This window comes from Balearica regulorum, chromosome 21, assembly GCF_011004875.1.
Source record: "Balearica regulorum gibbericeps isolate bBalReg1 chromosome 21, bBalReg1.pri, whole genome shotgun sequence".
NCBI lineage: Eukaryota > Metazoa > Chordata > Aves > Gruiformes > Gruidae > Balearica > Balearica regulorum.
This window is the reverse complement of record NC_046204.1, coordinates 8,281,779-8,305,747: the sequence shown is the minus strand read 5'-3', so window position 1 is coordinate 8,305,747 and position 23,969 is coordinate 8,281,779. Positions and strand designations below refer to the sequence as shown.

At 59.5% G+C, this 23,969-nt stretch overlaps 2 protein-coding genes across 11 annotated transcripts in view; both read left to right on the top strand.

Annotated features, from left to right (window-relative positions):
- USP48 (ubiquitin specific peptidase 48) overlaps positions 1-12,716 on the top strand; it is a 29,127-nt gene extending 16,411 nt beyond the window's left edge. For 3 of the 7 annotated variants that reach the window (XM_075773400.1, XM_075773401.1, XM_075773403.1), the window contains 12 exons: positions 2,910-3,034; positions 3,193-3,315; positions 5,113-5,174; positions 5,702-5,812; positions 6,422-6,552; positions 6,782-6,888; positions 8,964-9,068; positions 9,505-9,660; positions 9,905-10,030; positions 10,403-10,451; positions 10,669-10,695; positions 10,829-12,716. In XM_075773400.1, coding sequence (XP_075629515.1) covers positions 2,910-3,034; positions 3,193-3,315; positions 5,113-5,174; positions 5,702-5,812; positions 6,422-6,552; positions 6,782-6,888; positions 8,964-9,068; positions 9,505-9,660; positions 9,905-10,030; positions 10,403-10,451; positions 10,669-10,695; positions 10,829-10,851 — 1,145 coding nt within the window. In that variant the 3' untranslated portion in view covers positions 10,852-12,716. Of the gene's footprint in view, positions 1-2,909; positions 3,035-3,192; positions 3,316-5,112; positions 5,175-5,701; positions 5,813-6,421; positions 6,553-6,781; positions 6,889-8,963; positions 9,069-9,504; positions 9,661-9,904; positions 10,031-10,402; positions 10,452-10,668; positions 10,702-10,828 lie in introns of those variants that run through there. The other 4 variants (XR_012838581.1, XM_075773402.1, XR_012838583.1 and 1 more) reach the window with 4 other exon arrangements.
- Positions 12,717-14,727: 2,011 nt separating this feature from the next.
- Positions 14,728-23,855, top strand: RAP1GAP (RAP1 GTPase activating protein). Of its 4 annotated transcripts, XM_075773427.1 has the most exons (21): positions 14,728-14,991; positions 15,078-15,125; positions 15,206-15,244; positions 15,356-15,541; positions 16,383-16,477; positions 16,556-16,634; positions 16,715-16,768; positions 16,858-16,941; positions 17,017-17,117; positions 17,201-17,330; positions 18,190-18,345; positions 18,422-18,493; positions 18,587-18,673; positions 20,440-20,580; positions 21,089-21,157; positions 21,242-21,351; positions 21,438-21,512; positions 22,841-22,934; positions 23,006-23,087; positions 23,169-23,236; positions 23,321-23,855. In XM_075773427.1, the coding sequence occupies exons 2-21, from the start codon at positions 15,087-15,089 to the stop codon at positions 23,327-23,329; spliced, it is 1,770 nt and encodes a 589-aa protein (XP_075629542.1). In that variant the 5' UTR covers positions 14,728-14,991; positions 15,078-15,086; the 3' UTR covers positions 23,330-23,855. The 4 variants fall into 4 exon arrangements, with proteins under 4 accessions (XP_075629542.1, XP_075629540.1, XP_075629541.1 ...); XM_075773425.1 differs by having other exon boundaries at positions 21,089-21,351; positions 23,321-23,441; XM_075773426.1 differs by having other exon boundaries at positions 23,169-23,426.
- The last annotated feature ends 114 nt before the right edge of the window (positions 23,856-23,969 follow it).

The window sequence follows — 23,969 nt, the reverse complement described above, 5'->3', positions numbered from 1 at the left end:
CTTAATTCTCATTTGCCTGGCGTTTCTTCGCCCTTTTCTTTGCGAGCGCTATCACGTCGCAGTCCCAAGTTTCACAAGGCAGCGACAGGGCTGTAAACGCGGAGGTGCTCGGATGCTGCGGCAAACGCCGGGCTGCGGAAGCGAGCATCTCCTCCTCTACCGTCTCCTCCTCTACGTGATGGAGCGAGGGCAGTGCCACAGATCTGCAGCCACTTGGAAGCTCTCAAAGAGCTTTTAGGAGAAAAACAGGCGTAAATAAGTCAAGGTGGGAGCTGAGAGCATCCATTTATTCTCTCCTTTTCATGAAAACAGGGGTGCTCACCTAACAATTGTAGAATTGAGCTTATCTTAGCGGCTGGGACCACTAAGGATATCGATTTACCAACCTGCTGTGCCTCGGTGTCCGTTTACACAAGGTTTTGACCTGATGTTAGTTGTTTTGCTAAGTGACGGTTCGTTAGCCGCATCCTTGGCTACCCCGCGGTTTAAATCTCACTTTCTTTTAGCTTGTGTGTCGCTCCCAGACAGAACTCTGTTCTAATAAGCTCCTGTTTGTTCCTAGTAAGAAAAAAAAACATGCCATAAATTAGCAACACGCCTCCCATCATCAAGGCTAATCAAGGATGTAGAGTAACGGCTTGATAAAGCCTGGAGTGTTTAAGCACTTTGTCGCGTTGTTAGCTGCTTTTCAGAGCCTTTAACGCCGTATTTCCCATTGCTTCGAGGCTGCTGCTGTAGAATAAAAGCATGCAGCGTGGTGATGAAATATTTAATGTAGCCAGACATGACAAAAATAGGCGAATAGGCCTTTGAAAATATTATGCTGGTAAATCACTAGTTGAGCTGTGACTTTGGGTCAGAATAAATAATATTAAATATGGGGGCCGCTGGCAGGTCAGACTTCATCGTCTTGAGCTAACCTCTGATTACTCACGGGAAAACAACCTTTCCACCTTTAAAATTTCCCTCTGGAGTCTATCAGCACATCTGTAGTCTCGGTCATACAGCCTTAATTTTGCCGTGGAGGAAGCTCTGCCTTGATGGTTGGCTCTGGAAAAGCCAGCGCTTTATCTGTGAGGTCTGGCCAGCCTCCAGAAATGCCATCCGGGCGTTCTCTTAAGTCCCTTTGCATCTTTACTGCAATTTCTCACTCTCCAGTAGCTGCCCAACCCCGGCAAATAATTTTTTCCAGATACCAAGTTAAGACTTCTTTGATATCCGTGCCCAAAACGCGTCCCTGGGTGGTGGGAGGAGGAAGCAGGGTCAGCAGCGGTCAGGATCATCGTCTCCCAGATGGCAAAACACTTGTTCCCCACACACCTGGATCTGATTTTTCCACCTCTTTTGCTCAACAGCATATTAATCTGTTTTCATTAATCACGCGGTGTCAAGACACTTATTTGTACGAGCTCGTTTGTTGGGGTTGGTTGTTTTTTTTCCCCACCCTTGCTGGCTCTGGAAAGCAGCCTGGTCCTGCCTCCTCATATGGCAATGCTGGGCCGCTCGGTCGTGTTTGATGAAGAACAAGTGGCCAAATGCCGCATCGAAGCAGTCCAGCCCGACCTTTGTTTATTAGATGAAAAGCAGGAGGAGAACGTTGCTATTTTATTTTATTTTTACCCCCCCTCCTCCTTGGGGGCTGGCGGGAATCCAGGCTTGGCTGGAGCCAGGAAAGCTGACGGGTCGCTGGGCCTGAGGAGTCGCTTGTAATGTTAAAGAGCTACCGGAGGGCGGGGGGGGGGGAAGGAGCCTTTTCTCCCCGCCGTCTTTCTGTAGCTCTTCAGGCTATAGAAAAGCAGATAATAAGGTAGCGTGCCCTTTGCCAGACGTCGCTCAGCACCACGACTTTGCAGTTGCTGTTTTGCTTCCCTCTTGCTGGCGAAATCCGCGTCGAGGCATGAATATTCCCACGCCGTCTCCAAATCTGCTTTGCATCTCCGTGTCGCAACAACCGTTCCTCTTTATTTCTCTTGCGCCTAGCGCAGCCGTGCCTTGACTTCCCAGCCGCTGTCTCATAGGGAGACGCGATTGCGTTTTCCCCTCGGCGATCGTCAACCCTGCGCTGGTCAGATCCCCGAGCCTTCGCCTTCTCCGGTTTTCCCAAGCCTTGTTTGTCCATCGGAACACGTGTCGTCATGCGTACACGTGGTGTCCGAACTCATGAGCGTGACCTTTCTGCTATGGCTGTCGCTAGAATGACAAATCCCTCATGCTAGAACGTTTTTTGGGGGGCGGTTTCTTGAGCTGCTTGAGCATCGGGATAAATAATTACCACCGGTGAGTTGTCTAGAGGGTAGCTAGTAAATCTTGTTTTGTGTCTTCAGGCCCCAGTTATTCCCTAGAGCAGATCCAGGGTGCAAAAATCTGTCCTTTCCAGATTTTGAGGTGCTTGAATAGGGCCCGCAAAGCCACCCGAGGTGATACAGCACTAATTTTGTGTGTTGAAAGGTGCGGAAAGCACCTGGCTCCTGTTTCACGGGGCACGGGGTTAATCTGCAGCTTGGTAAACGGAGTCGCCGTGAAAATGTAGCTATGGATAGCCAAGATAAGAAAACAGTAGCCCTGTGCCCTCTTTGGCTTGTCCTCGCTTTTCCGAGCATCGCTTTACCGCCTCTTGCGTTTGGTCAGCTGCTCGGGTTCGTGAGCTTTGAAATCTAGAGGACATTTGTATGAATTAGTCGTATTTGTGGGGGTTTTTTACCTCCTGTCTAAACAAGGAAATGATAAAGAAGTTGAAGGTGACTTTGTGTATTAGTTGTGCTCTTTTTTGCTGACATGGTGTTGGCTGATAAATGCGTGAATATCTTCCCCTGCATTTATACCCTGTAATCTCTTAAATCTGGTTAGGGCTGCAAAACATCGCTGAGCGCGTCAAGAGCAAAGCCCTTCTCTTGGCTCTCTCCCTCCAGGTGACCTGTGCATATCCGAAAACGAACGGAGGGTGGTTTCAAAGGAAGCCTGGGAGAAACTCAAGCAATATTTTCCAAAGGCCCCTGAATTCCCAAATAACAAAGAGTGCTGTTCCCAGTGCAAGGTATTTGAATGCCAAGTAGTGTTGACTGTAAATACGCGGTCATATTTCTCCTTTTTTTTTTTTTTTTTAACACGACCCAGTGCAGGGGAGGAAAGTAAAGTCACCTTGCAGTAGCGGCTAGGAACTGACGCTGCGGTCTCATTAACTGTTTGATGCAGATTTTGGAGCGCGAAGGGGAGGAAAACGAAGCTCTGCATAAGATGATGGCCAGCGAGCAGAAGACTTCTCTCCAGAACCTGTTTCACGATAAATGCAGACCTTGCCTGGGCAGCTGGCCTCAGGTAAGGCAAGGAGGGCGAAACAGAGCCAGGGGGGAAGGTTTTTATTAGCTTTTATTCCTTTGCTAAGAAATTCTGTTTTGCCTGCAAGAGAGAGACTTGCCCGATAATCATTCACTCGGTCTGAGCGAGACCGTGCCTGCGCTGGGAAGCCTGCGCCGGCGGAGCTTACACGTGTGTTGTGCTGAGGTGTGATTTCCCCCGATTAGCTGCGCTGGCGCGAAGCCCTGCTAAAGATACACGAGAACGGTTTCGTGTGCCAACATAGCTGTCGTTGGCCCGGAGTCAGCTAGATAAGCAGCAACAATATTGTTGCTGTGGTTATATCCACCCCTAGAAGGACCAAAACGGTGCAGCCGTGCCGGTGGAGGTGGCTTTTCACCTTCCTTCCCGTGCAGGCTGGGTTTTTGCTGTCGGTCGGACAAAATTCACGTGTGCTCTGGCATCCTCGAGAGCTCAGGGGGAGCTTCCCTAAACGTCGAAGCCCTGCAAACCGAACAGCGGCTGTGCAAGACCTCTCGTACCGATTTTCTCCCCGCTACAAGCGCGCAGCTCTCCAGGATCTTCGTGGGGCTTCGAGGAGGCTCAAAAGAAATGGCACAAGCCGTTGGCTCCATGCCTTGGCTCCTGGACGTCTCGCGGAGCCGATTTAATGATTGACTCTTAGATCTTGCCAAGCTGCTTTGGCAGGTGTCTGCCTCGGTCGCTGCTACGTGCGGGGGCAGCCTGTCGCTCTCGGGTGCCTTCTCCAGCCGTGAATAAATATCGAGGTCAACACGGATCCGTGTCTCGGAACCGGGGAGCCCCAAAAGGGTTTAAACGGGAAACGGGGGTCTGTGCTGAGCTGGGGAGCTCCCAGGTCCTGCCGGTGGTATTTAAGGGTACTATCGGGTTGGGTCTGGTTTTGTGGCCAGGGTAGGCGATGGAAAGCTGGAGCCCATCACCATGGGTCAGCCCGAAATACGAGGGTCTCTCTGGGCAGCGAGGCTACATCCTCCGCTCTCTTTGAATTTCCCAAGGGAGCCTGATAAAAAAAGAGCTGAGGATCTTTTCCCTCAAGCTTTTTGAGTTTTCCTGATCCAAAGCAGCTGAGATTCGGGGAAGAAAATAAGCAGAGGGGGTTAATCCAGAGGAAATGAAGGGAGGTTAAAAAATATATATATATGCCTGAATTTTCCTGCAGAAGGATGGAGTGAGCCCTTAAATCTGCGTTACGGAAAGTGGGGAGGATAGGTGAGCGTGGAAATTATTTTTGTCACCCAGCTCTTAGGATCTGGCTGGTTTCTTGTCCAGGAGCAGACTATCTAATGGCAAATCAGTTGGGACAGAAAACCCACGGTTTATCCTAAAACCACTGGCTCGTGAAGGCGCGTGGCCGTGGTTTTGAATCCGGGCTGTTGCCGAAAAGGAGAAACTTCTGGATTTTGATGGGTGAAGCAAACGAGGATGCAAAGATGCATCTGCTTCAGGCTCTGAGTGCCCGGCAGGGAAACTCGGTGCTGGGGAGTCTTAGCTGCTCCCAGGGAAATGACTGTTTCCTGCTGTGAATTAAAGGTAATTGGATCTAAAGCTAAATTAACTTTGTAATAAACACGAGATTAGTAATGTAAGTGCTTAGTACTTGATCCCAAATTATTTTACTTGGCTTTCCCAGCGCGCTTGGATGGAGTTGTCATGGTAAAAACGCTGAGGTCTCGAAGAGAATGAGCGCTGCAGGAAAAAGCTGAACAGTCATCGCTTCTCTATTGTTGGATTAATTAAAAAAGATCCTTTTTCCCCCCCACCTCTTTTCACCTCCAGGAGACAGATGAGCTGTATATTGTTTCACAGTTCTTCGTAGAAGAATGGAGGAAATTTGTCAGGTAATTTGGCTTGAGGTTTTTAGTGCTTTTTATTCTTTTTTTTTGGGGGGGGAGGGCGTAGATAATGATTTTGCTTTTGAATCCCGGCGCGGTGTGGAGTTACCTGCGGTTTGCCTTTGCGGAAACGAGGAAGCCGATTTTTTTGCAGGACTCGTATCAGTTGTAATACATTGTAAGAAACCGAATTTCCTTGTTTACCGCGTCTTAACCAGATGGTGGGATTAGATGGTAACCTGATTAGTTTTTTCATCTGTCTGGAGCTATGTCCCAGGCAAAGGTCACCGCTCAGTCCTGTTTCCACAGGCTGCTGGTGGTAGGAGATGGGAATCTCTGCTAGATAGGAGAGTAATTTTGCAACGCGCAGGAACGCAGATCTGATTTCCTCGTCGGTAGCAGTTTAATAGTCCCTGTTGAATGCCTTCTGTAAATAGTCACCTGTGATTTCTTCTTGGCTGCCTGCAGAGTTGTGGTTTTTGTGAAATAATCTGCCCAAGCTTTGCAAAACCGCTTTCCTTTGCCCCGCGCAGGAGGCCGACGCGATGCAGCCCCGTGTCCTCGGTAGGAAACAGCGCTCTTCTCTGCCCCCACGGTGGCCTCATGTTCACCTACGCTTCCATGACCAAAGAAGACTCCAAACTGTGAGTTTCTTCTCTTCACGCATCTGCCTTTGCCCGGTGCCTTTGTCTCTCACAAGCCTCGGGGAGCGAATGCTTTCTCTTGATCAAAAACTAACGCAGACCCACCTTAGCTTTTACGCAAGGCAAGACCTAAATTGTCGAAGGATGCTGGGTCAGGAAAAAAAAAAAAAAAAAAAAAAAAGATGAGCTGAAGTCAGCTCTCTTTAGTTCCTAACAGTAAACTACCCTGAATTTGACCAGGGCGTAGAAACATCCGGCTTCCTTACGATTTGCTTTCCGTGAGACTTGCCCCCAGAGCACTCGACGCTGGGCTGGAGTTCATGCTCCGTAGCGTTGCTTCTGCAATGATGCAGAACTAAAAGTAGCAGATCTTCCACTCCTCCTCCTCCACCCTCCCTCCGGCATGACTGGAGCAGAGCAGCGTCACTAATAACACGCTACCGTTTCCCTGTTATCTTGGGCGTACGGGCCCTCCCGTGTAGCTGGAGTTACGGGTTGATTTTGCAGCTTTTCTGTCGTTAACGGACCAAAAAGAAAAGGGGAAGCTGTTTGGGAGCTCGGGGTTTGGCTTTTCCACGTCATAAAGCACGTTCTTGTTCCTTTGCACAGTATAGCTCTAATATGGCCCAGCGAGTGGGAGAGGATTCAAAAACTTTTCGTCGTGGATCACGTCATCAAAATCACCCGAACGCAAGCTGCCGGGGCGGACCCCGAGAGCACGCTTTACGTCTCTGAGCCCCGTGAGTGAATCTTCAGCCGCTGTCTGCGCTCTGTTCTTTTGCGAATTGGTGCCGGCTCCCTGGGAAATGGCCCTTTTTGGGATAAAGGGTCAGATCTGAGGGGATCCCGAGCTTGGCAGATGCCCCCGGTCACAGGATCCGCTCCGGGTTAGCGGTGAGAGGCGTTGGGCAGGTGTCTCCAAGGAGCCAAAGGAATTAAATGCATTTTTTTTCTTTTTTGCCTCCCCAGAACTCTGTCCCGAGTGCAGAGAAGGGCTGTTATGCCAACAGCAGCGGGACTTGCGTGAGTACACCCAAGCCACCATCTACATCCATAAAGTGGTGGATAATAAAAAGGTACGGGCTCTCTCCCCGGCTCCGTTTCATTTGACGGAAGCTACACCGATTACCCAAATAACGCCTGTGGCAGCCTGCCGCGGGGTTGGGGCCCGGTGGGGACACCGGGTGACGCGTGGCGGTGGGCAGGACCAGGACCGCGCTCTGCGGGCAAAAAGCAGCCGGCTCTGGCGCTCGTGGAAGCTTTGGCAAAAACAGCAAATGGGAAAATTCTGGCTGTAGCTGCTCTGAACGTTTGGTCTCCTCGAGGCTTCCTTTTGCAAAACCGAATCCTTTGCGTGATCAGGTATCTTCACGAATCTTCCCAGCTTTGATTTATTTCAGGCAGTGTTGTAACCGTGTCTGTCTTCACAATTGTGTTATCAGTCTCTACCTGTTCTCCTCCCCCTCCGATATTTGTCATTTCCTTTCCTGGTTGCTCAAGCGACGTTTATTCCTGGATAGAAATAAGCTCTTAACCTCCGTGCCGATGAAATGGCAGTGAACGTAGAGGTGGTTTTCAGGATCCCCTGTGAAGCTGCAAATTATGTCTCTGCTTTACTGGTGCCCGACGGGATCGGTATCAGGTCTAGAACTGGCTTTACCCAAAAGCTGGTCGCATTAAGTCTTCCTCCTCAGGGCTTGTTTTATGCTTAAGGGGGAAACCAAAGCTCGTGGACAAGCTCAGATGAAGATCTTCCCCACACTTTTGCAGTGTGGTGTTTGATTTTTGAGTTGGTTTCTTTTTTTTTTTTTTTTCTTTTTTTTTTTGCCTCTCACTGATTTCCACCTCCCTGCTGATCTAAGGAAGGAGCTGGAGCCCGGGATACTGCCGGGCGCCGGACGGGTTTCTGCCTCGGTTGTGAGATGTAGAGCAGGCAGCACGGCCTTGAGCCATCGGCTACGGGTTTTCAGCCTGTCTCAGGGCTGAATCCCAAGGCTGTTTCTTGGCTCTGCTGCAGAGGAGGGTGATTGTTTTGTTGTTGGGGCTTTTTTTTTTTTTTTTTTTTTCCCTGGTGCTGGACAGGCCCATGCTCACACGTGGGGCTGGCAAAAAAACAGGCAGCTATTCTTTGCCGAGCAGCTGGAGTTGGAGAGAGGGGGCGAGAGCTCGCCCGCGAGATCCCTCATTAACAGGGCAGCCTCGGCGAGATGCAAAGCAGCAGTAATGCCCGCCGGCAGCGCTGCCGGCGAGGATTGCGGGCGGCGGCACTCGAAGCCGCTGCTTCCATCCCTGCGGGTTTTGATTTGCAAAGTCGGGGAACGTTTCCCAGCCCCTCCGCACCCCCGGGGTAGGTACCTCCTTCGGCTGACGCTGCGAGAGAGGGAAGCCGCGGCCGTATTAAATCAGCGTAGGGCGGCACTGCTGGAATCCGGAGGGCTCTGGGGAGGCTGCGGTTGGTGCTGGATGTTTGGGAGCCGGGATTGCATCGTTAATTGTAAATAGGTTGATGGAGAAGCGAGCTCTCGGGCATCCAGGATGGAGAGCGTGCCAGTCTCCCGGGCTCCTGCAAACCCCAGCTCCAGCCAAAGCCTAGATGTGAATCCAGCTCCATGCCTCCTGGAGTGATCGATACAGAACCGAACATCCTTTTTATTTATATGTTTGTCTAAATTATTTAGATTACATTTACTTACAACCTCCAGACCCATAAATAATGGTGCCGAGTGCCTCTGCCGGTCTGCTGCAGGGACGGATAAGTGTCTAATTTACAGATAATATTCTTTTCTCCGTGTTAGGGCTTTCGTAATACACTTAGATGAACCAGAGAAGCAGCCAGCTAATGGGAAAGAAATCAGCCCGGGCCCCCGGAGACTTTCCCTTTGCCTAGAGAGGAGGGTTAGGTCCTGAGCCGCAGGAAGCACCTGCAATTCGATAGAGAAGCTCGATCTCCTGAGCCGAATCCTCCCCCGTGGTTCGATGCAGCTGGGAAGGGGCGAAAAAAGACTTTGCAGAGGCCGTGGAGCAGATCCCCTGGGTTATTCCTGCTCTGCCTCGGTTCGTTGGATCGAGGTGGCATCCTGGAGGTCTCTGCAAGCTGTTCGTTGTGCCGTGCCGTCGGGTTAGTTACGGAGAATGATTTTTGTGACTTCAGGTAATGAAGGACGCTGCTCCGGAGCTGAACGTGAGCAGCTCAGAAGCTGAAGAGGAAAGGGAGGAAAACAAGCCAGAGGGGGAGCAAGACCCAGATTTTAACCAGGTAGAGATCAAAAAATCCCGCCAGGTTCTGTGGTTTTTGCATCATCCTCTTGAGTCAGCGTGACGGGACAGCCCTCCCCCTCCGTTTTACCACTAGCAGGCGAAAACAACAGGGTCTTAAATTGTGATTTATGTTTTTTTTTTAATGGTCGCACCGCACCATCGCTTTGGTTTTTGGAGAGATCAGATATTGATGGCGAGTCGTACGCGTGGCTGGTAATCTGCTTTAGAAGCAGGAACCGAGGTTTCAAGGCAAGTCCTTCGGTCCTCTTAATATTTACGTGCGACAATTCGCTTTCCAAGGAGCTTTTCAGCGCTTCGTGCCTTCCCTCGCATGACCGACTTGTCCGAAAGGCGATCCGGGCTACGGGGAGGTCGTATTTTCCACCGATCTCAAATTTGGCCTTCTAAATTTTTTTTGCCTCTTGTTTCTCTAGACCAACGGCGGCGCGAAACGCCAGAAGATCTCGCACCAGAGCTACATCGCTTACCAAAAGCAAGGCATCAGGCGGAGCACCCGACACCGGAAAGTCCGAGGGGAGAAAGCGCTGCTCGTTTCTGCTAATCAGACGCTGAAAGAGCTGAAAATACAGGTAAGGCGTTTTTCCTCCGAGGACTGAGCCGTCTCGAGTAAGAAAACACAACGTTAGGAGCGCGCGGCTGGGAGGGGATGGAGGGAACGAGTCTAAAAACCCCACGCGGCGTCGAAAGGCGCGTCGTTGCTCGTCTAAACGGGGTGGGGTTCGTGTAGCTCGGCGGTATGGCTTTTTTGTTTGGTTGGTTTTTTTGTTTTTTCCCCTCCGCACAAAATCAGCGTGTCTCATTGTGTTGGCACAGATCATGCATGCATTTTCAGTTGCTCCCTTCGACCAGAATTTGTCGATCGACGGGAAGATACTGAGCGATGACACCGCAACGCTCGGCAGCCTGGGAGTCATCCCCGAGTCCGTCATTTTATTAAAGGTAACGCGAAGGCGTGGCTGCTAAAATAAAGTCGGAGAAAGCGGAGAATTGAACTCATTTTTGTACGACCTAAGGGAAACGCGTTGCGGTGCGTGTGAAAACTGCCGGGCGCTAAACGTGCTCGCCCGTGGCTGCTCTTTAGCCTAATTTAACGAGTTTTTCTTCGTTAAATTAAAAAAAAAACTTGGGTTTTTTTGGTTTAAAGAGCATTTATTAGCTGAGGTAGGTGCGTACCAGCCCAAAAACTGGGTAAATTAGGGAGCGAGTCCTCCCCTCTCGTTCCCAGATGGTGTTTGGGCAACACTGATCAGGCTGCGAACTTCCAAAGGAGGTTGGTTGCTCGTTAATCCCCCACTCCGCTTTCTTTTCCAGGCTGACGAACCGATCGCAGACTACGCGGCGATGGACGACGTTATGCAAGGTGAGAGGGAAGGTTTGGGGTTCGGGGAAGGCGCCTCGCCGCTGTGATTTGGGGAGAATTGTTGGCGGCCAGGGATCGTGTTGGATTTGGGTAGAAAACAGAGAGGTTGAAGCTTTCCTGTCGCTGTCAGCGGGAGATCGGCCGTATGCCGCCGCTTGGGCAAAAAATCTTTTTAAAATCGACTTCTAACGCCGTGCCTTTTCCTTCCCATCCCCAGTTTGTATGCCTGAAGAAGGATTTAAAGGTGAGTCTGGGGTTTGGGGTTTTTTTTCCTTTCCTCCCCCCTTACTTAAGCCCACGCTAACTTCATCTCCATCTCCTACGTGTTGTCATCTTTTTTTTTTCTTTTTTTTTTTTGTGGTACCTTTTCTCCTCAGGGACTGGTTTACTCGGACACTGATGCTTTTCTAAACACAACAGAAGAACGACCAGAAGGGAAGAGGATTTTGACATGGTAGGGCATTAAAATAATTTAAAAAAAAAAAAAAAAAAAAAAAAAGGTGGATACAGGAGTGAACTCTTTGACTCTTCCAGAAGGCAAAAACCTGTTCTGAAATGACTGGGCATCCCTCCCCGAGAGAAAAAAAAAAAAAAAAAAAAAAAGAAAGAAAAAAATGCCTTATGTCAAAGCAGATTGCACTGAAGGACATCCCGCCTTCAAGAGAACGTTCCCGATTTTATATTTAATAAAGCAAGAGGAAGGTTGGAAAGTTTAGCGGCAGTAAAAGCATCTCGTGTTCGCAGGCGAGGGAGACGGGAGGCGTTCTGGTGTGTTCCCCACCTCGAGTCCCGCGCCGCCGCGCTCGTCTCTCCGCAAAGGGGATGTGATCCGGTAGATCCAAACCGTCTCCATCTCTTCTCCAGTAACTCTTTAGGCGTAACCTGCAGCTAATCCTGTCTTTGAGCCGCTCTTGCTCTTTCAGTACAGCATGGAAGTAAAGAAATTGTTACTCGTGAGGAATGTCTAGCTCTTTCGAAACAAAACACAAAAACTTGATCTATTTAACCCAAAACGTAAGCTGTGGTCTGCCTCCGAAAGCCTTCCGTCGCGGAGAGGACGGGGAGCCGCCTTCCTCGCCGGCTTCTCAGCCGCTCGCCTTCGCTTCCAAAAGTTTGATGATGATTTTTTTTTCCTTTTTCTTTTTCTTCCCCCCCCCCCCCCTCCAATAACCACCTGGTCTTTGTGAACTGTGGGGTTTATTTTATTTTATTTTTAAGACACGTGGGGTATTTTAATGACTTTTGATAACATCTTTTCCTTTCCTCCGGGACCGTCAGGAGACGGCAAAGGGGATGCGGGTGGGTGGCGTGTTGAGGGTTTGTTGGTTGGGGTTTTTTTTTTTTCCCCCCGTCTGTTCTCATTTTTCACGAATGCACTAATAATTATTTGGGTTCGTTTGGGGTTTTTTTACATCTGTAGCTCCCAGGAAAAAAAAAAATCTCTCCCTTTGCCTGTTAGTAGCAGGAAACAGCGTACCGCTTCCAGACCTCAGAAAAAGGTCTGTTGAGGGATCTCCGTAACCAAGTCAGACGTTTCCTCTTCCTTTTAACTTGTTTCTGCGGCAAAATGTGCCGCGGGGAGTTGGGGTTGCTGCCCCGTCAGCTTTATTTTTAATTTTTAAATTTTTTTTTTTTTTTTAAAGGATTGCAGGATTTGGGGGCTGTGAGAAGAGGCAAGGGGGCCACGTAGCCCCTCCCTACGCCCTCGGTAACGTTCATTTTAAACGTTCTTTTTTATCCGAAGAATTGCAGCCGCCCTTTGCTCCGTCCCTGGTGGGTTTTGGGGCGAAGCAGCCGGCGTTTGGGGCCGCGGAGCTCTTAAAAAGGGGGTTTTGGAGCAATTTGGACCCGCGTGTTCTTTCCCAAGGTAAAGACGGCAGCAGGAATTCGGTGCACCAAAGCCGCTCCATCCTTCGGGAACAGCCAGGAGCTTTTCTTCTTCCCAGACTGAAGCACTCGCTTGTGTACATATTCCCTGGAAATTTTTTTTTTTTTTCCATTTACTGTTAATTTTTTTTAATGTTATAAAAAAGAAAAAAAATCTCTTCCTTGAGCTTATAACGTTGCAAAATTCAAGTCTAAACTCAGCGGGAAGGAATATAGCCGGGGTGGCGTTTCCCAGGAGCGATGTGCGGCGGCGGCGGCATCGCCGTGTGTGCCGGGAGGCCGCAGGTACACGACGCGATCGAAGGCCCAGTTACCGTTTTCTCTGTTATTTGCGAACATTATCGGATTAAAATCGTCATTTGAGCTGTGGAAGCTTTATTAAAGCGCTGTTCTATTTGAACACCGTCCCGCTCCGCCACCCGGGTGCTGGTGGGGGGTCGGGATGGGACCCGGTGGGATCCCGCGGCGGCGGGAATCGCCCCAATTCGGCAGCGGGGGGTCTTGGCGTATGGCGGCCACCCGTGGGTGCCGCTTTCCCCCGGGGGTGGGGTAACGGGACACGGGGACGGACCCCTCGGTGCCAGCCCCCCCCCCCCCCGGTTCCTTCCCCCCGGGCCCTGGGGTGCTGCCAGCCCCGAGGGCTGGGGTGTCCCTCCCGTCACCCTCCTGGCCCCGGGGTGGGTGGGGGGTCCTGGGGGCCGGGGAGGGGTGCAGGGTTCCCCCCCCCCCACCACCCTCCGTTAGCGGGGGCTGGGCAGAGCGGTACCCGGTACCGGGGAGGGGGGGGCGGGGAGACGGTTCCCGGGGCGCAGGGAGGGATTTGGGGGGCGGGATGGTGCCGGGGGGGGAGGGACACACCGGGGGGGGACACACACACACTGGGGGGGGGGTCCCATGCCGGGGGTGACGCGGTCCCCGCTGCCAGCATCCCTGTTCCCGGGGCCGGGGCCGTTTTCCCGGGGCCGTTTTCCCGGGGCCGTTTCCAGGTTGCCGGTTCCCCGGTGCCGGTTCCCGGTTCCGGTGCCGGTTCCCGGTCCCCGCCGCCCCCGGAGGGGCCGCCCCGCCCCGCCGCACGTGACGCGGCGCGGTGGCTGCGAGCGGTGGGGGCCCCGCTCCGCTCCGCTCCGGTACCGGCCCCGGCCCCGGCCCCCCGCTCCGGTACCGGCCCCGCCGGTAAGTGCCGCCCCGCGGGCACCGGGCACCGCGCTCCCTCCGCAGCCACCCCCCGCCCCGGCGCAGCCCCGGGGGGGGGAACCGTCACCCGGTGACCTTCAGCCGCTGCCGGTACCGGGGGGGGGGGGGGGGATGCTCCGGGTCTGGGCGGGGGGACCCCGGCGTCCGGGGGGGGGCGGGGGGGGATCAGCCCCCCGGGTACCTCCCCCCCCCCCAAAATCTCCCCCATGAATTGCCCCCCCCCCGCCTCCCCCCTTTAATCACCCCCCCCCGCCTTCCCAAACCTGCCCCCCCCCCCGGGTACCCCAAAACCTGCCCCCCCCTTTCTGCCCCTCCCGTCCTGGCCCCATCACCTGCCCCCCCCCCCCCCCCCGGCCCCCCCCGGCCCCGCAATCTGCCCCCCATGGCCCCCCCACCCCCCCCGAGCCTGGCCCCAAATTTGGGTCACACCCCCCCCACCCCCACCCTTGGGTGCTGGGGAGGGGGCGATGGGGGAGCCCCCCCCCCCCCCCCGGACCCCACTGCCCGGCAGGGTCACGCTGCGGCCCACGGGGGCGTGAGGACGGGCCGGGTTTGCACGAGGGGCCGTGGGGTTTGCACGGGGACGGGTCCCGTTTGCACGAGGGGCCGTGGGGTTTGCACGGGGACGGGTCCCGTTTGCACGAGGGGCCGTGGGGTTTGCACGGGGACGGGTCCCGTTTGCACGAGGGGCCGTGGGGTTTGCACGGGGGGGGGGGGGGGCGCGTGACGGTGTCGCATTTGCACGGAGTTGTGTTCGCACGGGGTGTTGGCACGAGGGTTGTGCTTGCACGGGGGTGGGTCACGCTTGCACGAGGGGTGCGCTTACACGCGGCCGGGTTCGCACCACGGTCGCGTTTGCACAGGGGGGGGGTGGGGTGGGGGGGGGGGGGAGCATTTGCACCAGCGTCACTTTTGCACCGGGGACACGCTTGCACGCCGCCGTGTTTGCACCAGGGCTCGTTCTTGCACGAGGGTCTCACGCTCCCGGGGTGTGTTTGCACGGGGGGGGGGGGGGGGGGGGTTGTACCGGGGCCGGTCCCGCCCGAGCTCGGCGCTGTCCGTGGTGCTGCCCCGCGCGGCACCGCCTCCCGCCGGCAGAGGGCGCCCTTCGGGGTGGGGGTCAGGGTGGGGGTGGGGGGGTCGGGGTGGGGGGGGGTGGGGGGGTGCGATGAGTTTGGGGGGGGGGGGCCCACAGCAGCCGGGCACCCACCCGTGGAGTCACCCGGCACCCGCCGCTCCTGGGCCACCGGCTTCCGGCAGCCAGCGAGGTGGCGCTTGGCTTGCTGCCATCAGTAGGCTTCAGGGGTAACGCCGCTGCCCGTGCGGCCAGGCGTCGCGGCAAGGAGCTGTGGGGGAGCACCCCTCTCCCTCGGGAAACACCATGGACCCCACTGGACCCCCCCGTGTCCCCACCTAGACGTGTCCCCAACCGCCACCCCCTCGGCCACCCCACCCCGAGGTAAGCCCCCATGGGTGCTCCCCACCCAAGGGTGCCCACCCTCCACGGCGGGATGAGGGCACCCACAGCCCCCCCGTCTCCCGCAGGGCGGCAGGATGGCCCAGCAGCACCACGCTGTCCCCCCACCGCTCAAGGTAGGCGTCGCTGGGGTGGGGGCACCCAAGCAGCACCCATGGGTGCCAGCGTGGCCTTCACCCACCCCGTTGTCTTGTAGACGGAGGAGGACTACATCCCCTACCCCAGCGTGCACGAGGTAGAGCACCCGCTGCCCTCCAGAGATGGGTGCAAGGGCAGGCGAGCGGCCGGGTGGGTGGGTGGGTTGATGGGTGGGTGGCTGGAGCACCCACCTCGGCTGTGGGTGCAGGTGCTGGGCCGGGAGGGGCCGTTCCCCCTCATCCTCCTGCCGCAGTTTGGGGGTTACTGGATCGAGGGCACCAACCACCAGCTGAGCGGGGCACCCGAGTCCCCCCCGACCCCAGCACCCAGCACCCGGGCAAGGCTTGAGGGCAACCACACGGCCAAGATCTACCGCAAGCACTTCTTGGGCAAGGTGAGGCCCCGTGGGTGCTCCAGGCATGGGTGGGTGGGTTCCCCATGAATATGGGTGGGCTTGGGCATGGAGAACCCATAAACGTGGGTGCTCATGGGTGCTCGTGGGCGTGGGTGTGGGTATCGATGGGCATGGGAGACCCGTGGATATGGGTGCTCACGGACATGAGTGCCCCATGCAATGGGTGCTCGTGTGTATGGGTGCTCACGGATGTAGGTGCTCCATAGGTGGTGGTGTCTGTGGGTGTGGGTGCTCACGGACATGGGGGGTCCATAACTATGGGTGCCTGTGGATATGGGTGCTCAGGGACTTGGGTACTCATGGGTGTGGGTGGCCCATCGCATGGGTGCCCATCAGTGTAGGTGCTCCATAGGTGGTGGTGTCTGTGGGTGCTCACGGACATGGGTGCCCCATGGGGACAGGTGCTCAGGGTTATGGGTGCACAGGGACCTGGATGCCCCATAGCATGGGTGCTTGCGGACATGGGTGTCCATGGGCATGAGGAACCTACAAGCGTCAGTAAGATGGGTGGCCCACAGCCATGGGTGCCCCGTAGGCATGGGTGCTCCTGGATACTGGTGCTGATGGGCATGGGTGCCCCACAGGCATGGAGATGGGTGCCCATGAGTATGGGTTCTCTGTGGACATGGGTGCGCCATGGGCATGGGTGCTCCACAGGAATGGGTGCCTCCAGGCATAGGTACCCATGGACCTGGGTGTCGCACAGACATGGATGCTTGCATGAGTGGGTGCCCCATGGTATGGGTGCCCCATGGTATGGGTGCCTGCTGGCAGGAGCACCCATTGGCGCGGTCACGGGTGCCTGGCCCCCTCCCCACAGGAGCACTTCAACTACTACTCCCTGGACCCGGCGCTGGGACACCTCGTCTTCTCGCTCAAGTACGACGAGCAGGAGCACCTCCACCTGCTGCTGCGGTGAGCAGGGTGCCAGGGGACACCCATGGGTGCTGGCCGGGGGCAGGGGGCCACCCTGACCCCCGCCTCACCCCGCAGCACCCGCGCCCGCACCCTGCACGACGTGGTGCCCATCTCCTGCCTGGCCGAGTTCCCCAACGTGGTGCAGATGGCCAAGGTGGGTGCAACACCTCTGGCAGCACCCATGGGTGCTCCTCCACCCTGGGCCACCCGTCGCATCACCCATCCTTCCCACAGCTGGTGTGCGAGGACGTCAACGTGGATCGCTTCTACCCCGTGCTCTACCCCAAGGTGAACAGGGTGCGGGGGGGTGAGCACCCATGGGTGGGTGGCACCCCGGGGCGCCTCAACCCAACCTCCGCCCCCTCCCGCCCCCGCAGGCGTCCCGCCTCATCCTCGCCTTCGACGAGCACGTGCTCAGCAACCACTTCAAATTTGGGGTGATCTACCAAAAACTGGGGCAGGTATGGGGTGGGGTGGGTGGGGGTTAGGGTGGGGGGGGGGGTCCCGGGTGGGTGCTGACACCCACCCCACCGCAGACCTCCGAGGAGGAGCTTTTCGGCACCACGGAGGAGAGCCCGGCGTTCGCCGAATTCCTCGACGTCCTGGGTCAACGGGTGCAGCTGCGGGATTTCAAGGGGTGCGTGACGGGGTGCTGGGTGGGGGGGCACCCACGGGCCCCAGGGTCAGGGTGCCTGTTTCTCACACCCCCACCCCACCCAGGTTTCGGGGGGGGCTGGACGTGACCCACGGGCAGACGGGCAGCGAGTCGGTCTACTGCCACTTCCGCGACAAGGAGATCATGTTCCACGTCTCCACCAAGCTGCCCTACACCGAGGGGGACGCCCAGCAGGTGGGGCACCCATGGGTGCTGCGGGGTGTGGGGGAAGGCTTGGGGGAACACACATGGGTGCTTGGGGGGGGGGGGGATAGGGGGTCCTGGGGCATCCCCGTGGGGTGCAAGGGCTGGCAGGGCACCCTGGGGTGCTGGGGGATGTGCAAGGGGCTCCTGGGGCACCCGTGGGTGCAGGGGGATGTCCATGGGGTGCAGGGGCTCCTGGGGCACCACCCATGGGTGCTGGGGAGGTCTCTGTGGGATGTAAAAGCCCCAAGGGGACCCTTGGGTGCTGGGGGGGGCTGCTAAGGGATGCAGGGGCTGGTAGGGCACCCTTGGGTGCCGGGGTGGAATCTATGGGGCACAAGGGCTAGCAGCACACCCCATGGGTGCTGGGGGTGTCTATGGGTTTCAAAACCTCCAAGGGCACCCATGGGTGCTGAGGACCATCTATGGGATGCAGGGGCCTGGCAGAGCATTTCTGGGTGCTGGGGGGTGTGTGTCTGTGTCTATGTGGCACAAAACCTCCAGGGCCACCCATGGGTGCTGGGAGAGGGGGGACACACATCCATAGGATGCAAAACCTGCAGGGGCACCCATGGGTGCTGGGAGGGGGGGAAACACACATCCATAGGATGCAAAACCTCCAGGGGCACCCATGGGTGCTGGGGGGACACACACATCCATAGGATACAAAACCTGCAGGGGCACCCATGGGTGCTGGGAGGGGGGGAAACACACATCCATAGGATGCAAAACCTGCAGGGGCACCCATGGGTGCTGGGGGGCATCTATGGGGCACGGGGTCTGCCATTCCCTTTGCCCCTCTGGGTGACCTTCCCCTGTGCCCCCCCGTGTCCCCCCCGTGTCCCCGCAGCTGCAGCGGAAGCGTCACATCGGCAACGACATCGTGGCCGTGGTGTTCCAGGACGAGAACACCCCCTTCGTCCCCGACATGATCGCCTCCAACTTCCTCCACGCCTTCGTGGTGGTGCAGCTGGAGCAGGGCGGCCCCCAGGGCCCCCTCTACAAGGTAGCGCCGTGCCTCAGTTTCCCCAGCCCCACGGGGTGCAGCGGGGTGCCCCCTCACACCCACCCGCCCGCCGCAGGTCTCCGTCACCGCCCGCGATGACGTGCCCTTCTTCGGCCCGCCGCTGCCCGACCCCGCCGTCTTCAGGAAGGTGAGCACCCATGGGTGCTGCTGGGGGGGTGTGGGTGTGGGTGGGTGTCTCTCCGCGTGGCACCCACCCAGGGCCCCCCCCTCGCCCCCGCAGGGCCCCGAGTTCCAGGAGTTCCTGCTGACGAAGCTCATCAACGCCGAGTACGCCTGCTACAAGGCCGAGAAGTTCGCCAAGCTGGAGGTGGGTGCAAATGGGGGTGCTGGGTGCTGAGCACGGGGGTGCTGTGTGTCTGGGGGGTGCGTCTGCAAGGGGGGGTGGGCGTGGGGGGGGCGGGACACGTGGGTGCTGGGTACAACGTGGGGCTGTGGGTGCTGGGCACAACGTGGGTGCTGTGGGTGTGGGCGCTGTGGGCGCTGTGGGTGCTGGGCAGAACGCGGGTGCTGTGCATGTTGTGGGGTTGTGCATGTCGCGGGTGCTGTGGGTGCTGTGGGTGTGGGTGCCGTGCCTGCAATGGGTGCTGTGCACGTGGGGGCCGTGTACACGGGGTGCTTTGGGGGGGGGGGGGGTCCACGTACACTGGGTGCTGCTGGGGGGGGGGTGCCTGCAGCAGGGGCGTGGGTGTGGGTGCCGTGCCTGCAATGGGCGCTGTGGGTGCTGTGGGCGCTGTGGGTGCTGTGGGTGCTGTGGGTGCTGTGGGTGTGGGCGCTGTGGGTGCTGTGGGTGCTGTGGGTGCTGTGGTTGCTGTGGGTGCTATGGGTGCTGCGGGTGCTGTGGGTGCTGTGGGCGCTGTGGGTGCTGTGGGTGCTGTGGGTGCTGTGGTTGCTGTGGGTGCTATGGGTGCTGCGGGTGCTGTGGGTGCTGTGGGTGCTATGGGTGCTGCGGGTGCTGTGGGTGCTGTGGGTGCTGCGGGTGCTGTGGGTGCTGTGGGTGCTGTGGGTGTGGGTGCTGTGGGTGCTGTGGGCACTGTGGGTGCTGTGGGTGCTGTGGGTGCTGCGGGTGCTGTGGGTGCTGTGGGTGCTGTGGGTGTGGGTGCTGTGGGTGCTGTGGGTGCTGCGGGTGCTGTGGGCGCTGTGGGTGCTGTGGGTGCTGTGGGTGTGGGTGCTGTGGGTGCTGTGGGTGCTGTGGGTGCTGTGGGTGCCGTGCCTGCAATGGGCGCTGTGGGTGCTGTGGGTGCTATGGGTGCTGCGGGTGCTGTGGGTGCTGTGGGTGCTGTGGGTGCTGTGGGTGCTGTGGGTGTGGGTGCTGTGGGTGCTGTGGGTGCTGTGGGTGCTGCGGGTGCTGTGGGTGCTGTGGGTGCTGTGGGTGTGGGTGCTGTGGGTGCTGTGGGTGCTGTGGGTGCTGTGGGTGTGGGTGCTGTGGGTGCTGTGGGTGCTGCGGGTGCTGTGGGTGCTGTGGGTGCTGTGGGTGTGGGTGCTGTGGGTGCTGTGGGCACTGTGGGTGCTGTGGGTGCTGTGGGTGCTGCGGGTGCTGTGGGTGCTGTGGGTGCTGTGGGTGTGGGTGCTGTGGGTGCTGTGGGTGCTGCGGGTGCTGTGGGCGCTGTGGGTGCTGTGGGTGCTGTGGGTGTGGGTGCTGTGGGTGCTGTGGGTGCTGTGGGTGCTGTGGGTGCTGTGGGTGCCGTGCCTGCAATGGGCGCTGTGGGTGCTGTGGGTGCTATGGGTGCTGCGGGTGCTGTGGGTGCTGTGGGTGCTGTGGGTGCTGTGGGTGCTGTGGGTGCTGTGGGTGCTGTGGGTGTGGGTGCTGTGGGTGCTGTGGGTGCTGTGGGTGCTGCGGGTGCTGTGGGTGCTGTGGGTGCTGTGGGTGTGGGTGCTGTGGGTGCTGTGGGCGCTGTGGGCGCTGTGGGTGCTGTGGGTGCTGTGGGCGCTGCGCGTGCTGCGGGTGCAGTGCACGTGGGGGCCGCGTGGGCGGGGCGGGTGCTGCTGGGTGTGTGGGGGGGTGGGTGGGGGACGGGCCCCCCCGTCCCCGGTCTCGCGTGGGGCGGCGGGGCGGGCAGCGCTGCGGGGCCGCAGGAGCGGACACGGGCGGCGCTGCTGGAGACGCTGCACGAGGAGCTGCAGGCCCGCAGCCAGGCCATGCTGGGGCTCGGCCCCGACGACGAGCGCCCCGACAACGGCGCCGCCGCCGCCCCGGGCTTCTTCGAGTCCTTCAAGGTGGGACACGGGGGGGGGGGGGGGGGGTCACCCGTCACCCCCCAACACCCACCCCGGGGCGGGGACACCGGGCGGCCCCGGGCGCTGCTCCCCCCGCCCCATCCCCGGTGCCCCGCCCACCGCGCTGGCCACGCCCCCTGACACGCCCCCACGACGCTGGCCACGCCCACCGCCCAGCCAATCTGCCTGCCGGCGCCCGGCTGAGGACACGCCCACCCTCGGGAGGACACGCCCCTAAAGCGCGGTAGCCCCGCCCCTTCCCGCTAAGCCCCACCCCAAGGTAGCTCCTCGTGCGCGTTCAGCCCCGCCCCTCTCACAAGCCCCACCCCTTTCCCCAGTCACCCGGAGCGTCTGACCCCGCCTCTTCGCCTAAGCCCCTCCCCTCCCCGTCGGCCCCGCCCCTCCCGGCAGCCCATTGGCCCTTGGCCCCGCCCCTCCCGGAGCCCCGCCCCTCCCGGAGCCCCGCCCCCGGCCCCGGTTCACGCCGCCCCCCCGGTGCCGCCCCCAGTCGCTGCTGGTGCCCGGGAGCCGGCGGGGACGCCGCGGCAGCGCCATCGGGCTGGGCTCGGTGGAAGAGGTGGGTACCCCCGGCACGGACACCCCCGCTGCCCACCTCCCCCCCCCCGCCCCGCCCCGGTTCCCGGTTAACGGCGACCCGCAGGCGCTGCTGGTGCCCGGGAAGAGCCCGTCGCGGCGGCGGCCCGGCCCGCTCGGCTCCCGCCGCTCCAGCGCTATCGGTATCGAGAGCATCCAGGAGGCGCCGGCCGGCAGGTGAGCGCCGGTCCCGGGGGCGGGGGGGTGGCACGGCCCGGGGGTCCCTCCCGGGGGCCCCTCACTGCCCGGCCGCCTCCCCCCAGGGACGGCCCCGCCGCCGCCCCCGAGGGCGCCTGCTCCGCACACAGCTCCCCCGAGAGCCACCGGCACCCCGACAGGTCCTGCACCGGGAGGGGGGCACGGGGATGGGGTGACACCGGGACTGGGTGACACTGGGACGGGGTGACACTGGGATGGGGTGACACCGGGACTGGGTGACACTGGGATGGGGTGACACTGGGATGGGGTGACACCGGGACTGGGTGACACTGGGACGGGGTGACACTGGGATGGGGTGGCACTGGGGCTGGAGTGGATGGGGATGGGGTGACCCTGGGACTGGGTGACACTGGGACTGGAGGGGATGGGGATGGGGTGACCCTGGGACTGGGTGACACCGGGACTGGGTGACACTGGGACAGGGTGGCACTGGGACAGGGTGACACTGGGATGGGGTGACACAGGTGGCACAGGGACGGGGTGGCACTGGGACGGGGTGGCACTGGGATGGGGTGACACCGGGACTGGGTGACACTGGGACTGGGTGGCACTGGGACAGGGTGACACTGGGACGGGGTGACACTGGGACGGGGTGGCACTGGGACGGGGTGACACACTGGGATGGGGTGACACAGGTGGCACAGGGACAGGGTGGCACTGGGATGGGGTGACCCTGGGACAGGGTGACACTGGGACGGGGTGACACTGGGATGGGGTGACACTGGGACTGGAGGGGACGGGGTGACACTGGGACAGGGTGACACTGGGATGGGGTGACACTGGGACTGGAGGGGACGGGGTGACACTGGGACGGGGTGACACTGGGATGGGGTGACACAGGGACTGGAGGGGACGGGGTGACACTGGGACGGGGTGACACTGGGATGGGATGACACCAGGACAGGGTGACATGGGTGACACGGGGACGGGGTGACACCAGGATGGGGTGACACTGGGATGGGGTGACGTGGGGACTGGAGGTCACTGGGATGGGGCGGTACGTGGACAGGGTGGCACCGGGATGGTTGGTGTGGGACAGCACGGGGACAGGGTGGCACTTTGGTGGCCTGGGGCGGGTGTGGCTTGGGGTCAGGGTGGGGTGGCACAGGGGGGTGGCACGGGGACAGGTTGGTGTGGTGACGAGGGACACGGGGATGGGGTGGCACGGGGGTGGGACGTGCCAGGGGTGGGATGGCGTGGGGACAGGTGACACAGCTGTGCCATCACAGGACGGGGTGACACGGGGCTGGGACATCCTGGGGACGGGATGGCACAGGGACGGATGGCGTTGGGGACCAGGTGGGACGGGGACGGGACATCCCGGGGACAGGGTGACGTGGGGACAGGGTGGCGTGGGGACAGCGTGGCGTTGGGGTGGGCCGTGGCGGTGCCCAGGCAGCGCGGTGCCAGCCCGTCCCCGGGGGCTCTGGGGACCGTCCCTTGGCAGGACCGAGAAGCCGGAGCCGCCGAATTTCTCCCGCTCGTCCTCCAGCGCCAGCAGCTTCGGCAGCGCCGCCGAGGAGCCCAGCGAGCCGGGCAGGGTACCGGGGGGTGCTGGGTGCTGGGTGCTGGGGGGGGCAGCACCCGCTTGACACCCCCTCTGCACCCTTAGGAGAGCCGCTCGCCTTCGGGGACCCAGCGCGACACCTTCGCCGACACCCCCTGGCCGGATGACCCCCCCGGGACCCCCCCAGGTAGCCCGTCGCCGGGGCGTTAGGCCACCGCGGGGCTGGGGGACCCCCCCGGGGTGCTCACGGCCCCCCCCTTCCCCCCAGGCTGCCGCCCCCTCGACCCCCCCTGCCCCGAGATCAAAATCCAGCTGGAGCGGCCCCCCAATAACCCGGTGAGGCTGTGCCCCCCCCTCCCAGCGCACCCCAGTATGGGGGTACCCGTATTGGGGTGCACCCACTGACCTCCCTCCGCACAGGGCTCGTAGTCACCCCCCCATCCCGGGGGGGGGGGGTGTCACCGCTTCGGCCCCCCCCGCCCCGTGTGCCACCCCCGTGCCAGGAGCTGAAGCCATCGTCCCCTGTGCAGGATCTGGGGGGACGGCCCCAAAAATGGGGGGGGGGGGGGTGTGTGTGTCCCCCAGACAATCTCCGTCACCCCAAATATCCCTTGGGGGGGGGGAACGGACCACAACGGGCCCCCCCCCCTCTTCGCAGTGACCCCCAATGCCACATGGGGGGGGGGGGTCCCCCCAAATGAAAAGCAGGTCCAACCCCAGCACCACACCCCCCCCCCCAAAAAAAGGAGGGGGGTGTGTGTTCAAATCCAGGGTAAACCCAAAGTGGGGTCCCCCCCCCCGCCCCCCCTTTTTTTTAAGGCAAAAAAAGCTCCGGAACGGGTTGGATGCTGGAATTGGGGGGGGGGGGGGAGGAATATTTTTTTTTCTACCCCCCCCCAAATTGTGTTTGTGTTTCCCGTGAGTCCTGTATAAAATAAAGGTTTATTTATCGCTACAGCTGGGGGATGCTGGGGGGGGGGGGTCCCCGATATCTGGGGGGTTCCTCTAAACCCCAACATCGGCAGGGGCTGATGCTCCACGTAGTCTTAAAAACACCCCAAATCCACCC